The sequence below is a fragment of the Phaethon lepturus genome, unplaced genomic scaffold (genome assembly GCF_000687285.1).
Source record: "Phaethon lepturus isolate BGI_N335 unplaced genomic scaffold, ASM68728v1 scaffold10994, whole genome shotgun sequence".
Classification (NCBI taxonomy): domain Eukaryota; kingdom Metazoa; phylum Chordata; class Aves; order Phaethontiformes; family Phaethontidae; genus Phaethon; species Phaethon lepturus.
Window position 1 is genome coordinate 1 of NW_010535485.1, and position 7,384 is coordinate 7,384.

The window sequence follows — 7,384 nt, forward strand, 5'->3', positions numbered from 1 at the left end:
CCCCCAACGTCCTGAAGATTTTCTTCTGCTTCTTGTGCCAATTTTTTCTGCCCAGACGTGTGCCCCCTCCTGCAGGGAGCTCAAGGCAGGTGCAAGTAGGAGTATTTATTGGCAATGGGGCATTAATGATGTGACAGCTTCAACAACTAGTTAAAGCAGCCCTAATTAAAGATCACATTTTAAAGAAGCCAAGCTGTTATTAGTACAAAATTACTGCATTTTTAGTGTTGTGAGCTATAATCAAAATTACTGCATTTTTAGTGTTGTGAGCTATAATCAAAGCAAGATTTCACCGAACGTCCTTCCAGTGCTCTGCTCACAGATGCTGACCACAGAATTCTGCTTACCTGTTTGTCTCAAAAAAGTAACCTCTGTGTTTCCTAGCAAAGTAAAATGCCATCGTTTTTAAGAGTAAAGTTGTATAATATTTGGCTGTTTGCACTAATGTGTCTCCAGAGCTGTTTTCAAAGCAGATTTACCTGTTTGTTACATAATACTGTAAGACCTGAGCTAACGCTTAGGTCTTGAATATAACATAGTCAGTCTTAACTGGCATTAGATTTACTTTTATTTGTATCTACTACAGGTTTGAATAGCTCCTAAATAACATCATCATTTGCAAATGCAATGGAAGAGGGCAAAACTGAAGATGCCCAGGGTATTCTCCGACTTAATGTGCGAGGATGTTTATACACAGCCAGGCGCGAGTCTTTGTGCCGCTTTAAGGATTCAATGCTAGCTTCGATGTTTAGCGGACGCTTTCCTCTAAAAGTGGATGAATCAGGTAAGTATGTTCAAGCTGTAAATACAACATTCTGATCAGGGAGCTCTATGGCAAATATATACTTTTATATATATTTATGCATTTTATAGTATATCTCATTTCCCAATCTGCTGAGCATCAGTTGGCTTCTTTAAAGCATCTGTTGGCTTCTTTAATTCCAGGCAGTAAAACAGTTATGCATGCATGAATTTATACTTAGGAGTAATTAATCTGAATCCCACAAGACTACTCATGTTTGAAAACATACCTGTTCGTACAGTGCTTAGCCCTGCCTTGTCGCAGTCCAAACTGTGGCTTTGGAATGTACTTCTTCAGTATGAATAATAAAATAGATAAAATTGAAGTTGGCAGAATATTTGGCATTTAGCTTGGATCCTGTTTATGACCCCTGATATTCTCCAGAGGTGTCTCGCTCTCTTTGTTCATTACATAAGGAGATTTGTGTCTAATCGTTGTTTCAGAATACTTCATTACTCGGCAAAGATTGCATTTTCACCACCATGGCTTGGTATGAAAGTTTGAATAAAACTATTCATGGGTCAAATTTTACACCTGTTTGTGACTTTGAAATCCTGCCAAAGTGTGTCCAGTTTAAAGATATGATGGATGGAGAATAGTAATTCCTTGTTGTACACTTTTGACTGTTTAAAATATCTGAAATGTTTAACATTTTTATGGGCAGGGCTTTGCTACCATCTTTCAGTTGCAGTAAACAGGCGTTTAGTTAGTTTCCGTAGCGGTCCTTGAGCCTAGCAGGCAAAGGAGAGAAAAAGAAACAAAAATATACTCTAAAACTTGAGCAATATTCAGGGAAGGTTAGATTAGATGTGTGCTGGAGCTGATGCTACTTCTAACTCTTTTAAATTACCTAGATGCAAAATGGAAAAAAATCTCTGCAATAAGTGAAAAGAGATGTATCTGCAGTTAGAATTGGAAATGCATCTAGAATTAGATTTTAGCATTTTAAGTGGAGTCCAGTACAGCTGAGGTTGTATGTTGGCATTGTCCTGTGCAGATTAGGAATTTCACTCAAATTGCAAAGAATTGTTTACTGCACTAAGAATTTTATCTTCAAATAACAAATATTCCAGGGAAACAAAATAGTAGTTTTGAAAGAATAGAGACAGTATACTTACTCCTCCTAAAAGGAGTAAGTAAAACTAGTACTGAAGTTCTATATAAAGGCTTTACTTGATGATTTGGTAGAATGTGACAAGTCTGTCTTCGCTTGCTGGAAGCAGTATTTTAAATCATTCTATTTATGTTTTCAGGAGCATGTCTAATTGATCGAGATGGAAACCTGTTTAAATATCTTTTGGATTATCTTCATGGTGAAGTTCGGATTCCTGAAGATGAAAAACTTCGAACTGCACTGCAGGAGGAAGCAGATTATTTTGGCATCCCTTATCCATACAGTCTGTCTGACCATTTGGCCAATGAAATGGAGACATATTCTTTAAGGTCAAATATAGAGCTTAAAAAGGTCTTGACATTTCTCACATTTTTAAAGATGTACTCGCTAATCCACACCATTCGTTAGCATCAGGTACTAAAAGTACAGTATATGCAAGTTAGTACTTTTTAGTCACCATGTTAAATCACCAGTAAATTCAGAGTTTTAGGCTAAGAAATCCTAGAGTTGATAATGCAGCCATAGAGTTAAGGACATCAGCTTTTGCCATCAATGCAATACAGCAGCAGTTTAAATTTGACTCCATTTTACATGCAAGTCTGCTGTAAAACTTGCATGGTAGGAATGACATTGTTTAGTTCCCTATATGGCTTCAAATTTTACTTGAGATAAGATTTGATTCCTTCAAGATGTTTGGGTGGGGTTTTTTTCAGTTTTACAAATTCATCCTAAAACTCGAAAGATAAAATGTACTTTGCCATTTTTTTTAGAACAAGAAAAGAGAAAAGAAAATTAATGTATTACTTAAAATCCTAAGGTTTGTCTATTTTAGAATATTGTAACTTAAAAGCTAATTCTAATTGACCAACTGGAAATTAACTCATATTACCAGGTATGGCTGTGTTAGTCTTGACAGTCATCTATGTTCTCTTGGTACGCTCTTGTTCCATATATTTCACATTCTCCCATATTAATTTCCTTTTCAAAAGCACAAAAGATTTCCAGGCCTTTCAGTTTTTCTTCATATTAGGGATTTGCCATGCCTTTAAGTATTTCTGTTGCCTTTCTGTGAACTTCTCCTAGTTTTACAAGATTCTGTGTTAACATCAGATAAGAAATACTGCATACATTATTCTAGATAAACTACATCCTTGATGTACTTAGAGCTCCCTAGTACAGTTAAGAAAACTGAAATATTAAAACATATTCAACTAAAAAGATAGTATTCTTATTAATATTCTGTATTTTCTGTTTTATGTTTTTTCCAGGCTTTGTTAGATTTCTGCGATTCTTATGATTTAGTTTGTAGCAAGCCTACAGTTTGGGTCCTGCACTATCTCAATACTTCTGGAGCAAGCTGTGAAAGTAAAATTATTGGTGTGTATGCCACAAGAGCTGATGGCACAGATGCAATTAATAAGGAGCTAGGAACGAAAATCCATAGTAGAAGCATTTACAAAAGGTAAGATGACTGTCAAACACATGAACGCACGATGAAGTGAGAGTCAATGCTCACATATCATAATAATACCTGAGTATTATTATATGTAGCATAATCTAGCCTTATTGTACTATAAATCTGTGGAAGGAATTGGATTCTTTCTAGCTTTGAAAACAGCTGGCTAATACAGTGGTCACATTAAACAACAACAATAACAAGATAAAAATTGAGCATGGAGTACAAGAATTTGAGAGTCCACAAAAGGTGTCTAGCATGCAATTGCTGTACGTTCTCATTATAATGTTTTACTTGCTATTTTTAAAATGTCTCAAGCATTTAAAATTACTTTCTAATTTAGGACAATATTTACATCAAATACAGTGAATGAATCCCCGCCCAGAAAAAGTTCCAGAAATATCCACAGAGTTGGTTGTGATCCATGCAATTCTATTTTGCGGTGTTCCAAGACAGCTGAAAGAAATATTTAACATTGCAAAGAACTGAAGATTAAAGGAAATGGTTTTAATTCTTTAAAGGACATGTACATCTCTACTACACTATTAATGTATTTTTTATGACAGTAATTATAAGTTATTGGTAGACCTGTACTTCTGAGTGTCCGGAAGCAATTTATCTTCCTCTTGGTCCTACAGTGCAGTGTCGGAAGTGTACTTCACTGTGTAGCTTTTGAAACATGATTAAGATAGAGCTTTTGATGTTTCATAATCTTTATAATTAAGATGCTTATTTTCCTAAATATTGGCTGGGAACATTCATATTTATTCCGAGAGTATTTGGACACACAGTGTCAAGTACCTGTCCTCCTACTGTGTTTTCCCTTTCAATAAACAACTGAGATTTAGAAGAATAGATTTCACACCATTAATTGTGTAATTATTCTTTTATGAACATCTGTTCTTTCATGAATGCCCATTTTTAGCAATAGGTGCCAATAGGTGCACAGGCATGCAGATCATAGGAGGATGGGTATTTAGAACCTCCTAAACAAATGAAAATGAAATTTAAGTAACATTTTGTACTTTACAAAATATTTACTATTAAGTCCCTACAGTTAGGATTTGATAAAAAGAATGACACGTTTCATCAGTGTTACATTTTTAAGGACTTAGCTAGATTTACCACATAACTGTTACCTTTAAAATAATATTTCTAGAGAAGCTGGAAATAACGTCCAATACATCTGGAGCTATTACTCAGTAGCTGAGTTGAAAAAGATGATGGATGCTTTCGATGCCTGGGAAGGGAGAGGTAGAGTATTACTTTTTTTTCTTTTATTTCAGTAGTACTATTTTTTTAACAGAAAAATAAGAAAAATATTTGCCAATTAACTATAATAAAAACTCTGCATACATTTTCACTCATTCAGTAAGTAACATGTTCTAACATATCCCATAGTAGTGGCTATTTGAGGGAAAAAAAAAAAGAATATTAAGGGGTGTTCCAACAAGGTGAGATGAGTAGGCATAAATAGATGTAGCGAGAGCCACCACATGCAAGGGGTGATATCCTGCTAGCATTGAGCATTCTGGTGGAAGCCCTAGAAGCATGTTGGCTGTAAGCAACCTTCATGTCAGCATCTTTTCAAAGCTGAAATTCTACATAATAAAATACGTGCATTTATTTAGTCAGGTGCGTATACACATAATACTCACTATGTTCTCTCAGCTCATCAATACAATGTCCATTTGAAATGCAGGTGTCAGTTACTGGAGAGTTCCTCAGGAACTGATTGAATGTTGGACTCTTGAAGAACGCCCTTTGAAAGGGAGTTTGCATCATATGGATCCAGTTCATAAAAGGTATGCTGACTTGCATAGGTGGCTTAAAGCAAAATTACAGCGTAGTCTTTTTTTAAAAAATAATTTCAGATTCTTTGAATAGCTGTGAATGTTGAGTTTTCTCTGTTTTTTCTATTTACATTTTTATAAAATGTCTTATACTCAGGGAGTTTCATTGTAGAACTGAACTTGCTAGAAACAAATTACCTTTTTAGGTTGCTGGAACTGTTCTATTCTACTTCTTTAGCCTTTAAAACATCACTTTAAATTGGGAAGGAGTAACTTAAAAAAGTAGAGAGCAATATTAGTTAAATGGACTGCTAAAAAGAAATTTAACTGAAGTTTTTAAAAAGTTAACTTATTTTCACATATGTGACATGCCTTCTTTTTAGCAGGAAGCTCTATAGGATTTCTTCTTCGCAGTTTCACAGTGATACTTTTAACTACACCTCCATTCTCAATACGCTACCTAAAAGCAGCCTTTGCAGGTGCAGCTACACAGCTGATCTGAGCCACCCTACAGCCACTTTGCTGCTAGACAGGAGAGGAGGAAGCTGTTTTAGTGTGACCTGGATTTCTGTGGCATCATTTGTTATTTCCTTGAGGAATTAAATTCACAGACTTTGGTGTCTACTTGTACCAATTAGAGTTGCCATGAGACTCCATAGGCTTTCTTACATAGGTTCTTTTTTTTTTTTTAAACATTTTGTCTTGGAAGAGTATCCATAATCATTTGTATTGAAAAGAAATGGGAGAGGGAGAAATAAGGAATATCTTTCTTCTTCTTTTCTCAGTTACATAGTGTGGAACTCTACATTTTGTGTTTATGTGCAGTTGGGTCTTACATTTTTGTAGATAACTTAAACCACATCAGATTAGTACTGAGTGATTTTTGTATGTGATGGAATCTGTAGTATTTTAATAGTTTCTTTCTGTAATTCCTTCAGCCTTCTTTCTCACTGATTTTCACTTAAGAGTTCGTGCACCACATCTCTTACAATTTTTAACGTGCAATACTACTTACACAGGTAGGCGAGATTGATATTCATATAAAGGCAAGCCTGATTGCAGTTGAGAACCGCAAATGATATTGTAACAAGCAAAAATTAAAAGAATTTCAGATTTGTGCATGGCTGTTGCAGATTATCTATTCTGTAATTATGTTATAAAAAGAACAATTTATGTACATAGCTTGTTTCTTTAATTGAAGTTCTTTGTTTTACAGACGATTAATCGATTTTACTGAAGAGGACGACTATTTACTGCGTAAAGCGGGTCCCAAGCCAATTAGATTCTCAGGTCCCTCAACAAGTACACATATCAAAGTCAAGAATTCAGCATCATTAAAGGTAGCTCCTTGCAATGCTTCATGTTCGGCAGTGACCCTGAAACGACCCAATCCTGAAAGTTTGATGCTGCACAAAGTAGCTCCTGAAACTGTATCCACAACATGCATTCCAGTGCCCAGCAATTCCCAGGCGCCCTGGGGAAGGCAGAGTGCTGACAATGGGACACCATGTCAAATGACGTTCAAGGTCGCAGTGTCTAGGAAGCCCATGAGCAACCGTGTAGTAAAGTTGAAGCGAACTCCACTTTTTCTTGTGACACCATCTCAGCCATCTTCTTCCGTGTCCAGTAAAACAAGTGAACAGGACCGTGCTGCGGTTGAATTTCCTACTACTTCCATGGTACTAAATAAGAAAGAACCAGCTGCATTAGCAGAGAGTACTAAGCTTAAGAATGACAAAGTGGATGGATAATGTTTGACTCAGCGCGATAGACTGGATAGCTTTGCATAATCTGGTCAATGAATAGATCATCACCTCATGTGGTAATTTATTCAAAGATTTGAGAGAAAATCATGATGAAAAAGTTAATAAAAAGCATAGGGAGAAATTGTTTTAAGTGAGCACTAAAGCGTGTTTTCTGCTTTATTTCTACATATTTTTTATATGTTGGGGAGGAGGAAAAATGGATTAAAAAAACCCCTCAAACACAGAGTATGAGTAGTCTAATGTTCTAGTATCTCTCATTTGTATTTGTCAGACCGTACTAGTACAACTGACCTTTTTAAATGGCATACTTGCACAGCATAAAAGAAGACCTCTTTATCAACTTTAACTACAGTTAACGCTAACTAGAGTTAATTTCCTTACTTTGTATCTTTAAAGTGGGGAAGAATAGATAACAAGAAGTAGCTTTTATTAGATACAAGTTTCCCACAAGTG

General features: G+C 35.6%; 1 protein-coding gene across 1 annotated transcript; it reads left to right on the plus strand.

Moving 5' to 3' along the window:
* The first annotated feature begins 627 nt into the window (after window positions 1-627).
* KCTD18 (potassium channel tetramerization domain containing 18) lies at window positions 628-6,916 on the plus strand. Its single transcript, XM_010285826.1, has 6 exons — window positions 628-784; window positions 2,056-2,267; window positions 3,185-3,378; window positions 4,532-4,626; window positions 5,075-5,177; window positions 6,382-6,916. The coding sequence occupies exons 1-6, from the start codon at window positions 628-630 to the stop codon at window positions 6,914-6,916; spliced, it is 1,296 nt and encodes a 431-aa protein (XP_010284128.1).
* The last annotated feature ends 468 nt before the right edge of the window (window positions 6,917-7,384 follow it).

What these genes read in the sequence shown, in the direction of transcription:
- KCTD18 (XM_010285826.1), top strand. Translation starts at nt 628, where the DNA reads ATGGAAGAGGGCAAAACTGAAGATGCCCAGGGTATTCTCCGACTTAAT. An exon ending in TCTAAAAGTGGATGAATCAG is followed by an intron (nt 785 to 2,055) that starts GTAAGTATGTTC and finishes TTATGTTTTCAG; the next exon opens with GAGCATGTCTAATTGATCGA. An exon ending in CGATGCCTGGGAAGGGAGAG is followed by an intron (nt 4,627 to 5,074) that starts GTAGAGTATTAC and finishes TTTGAAATGCAG; the next exon opens with GTGTCAGTTACTGGAGAGTT.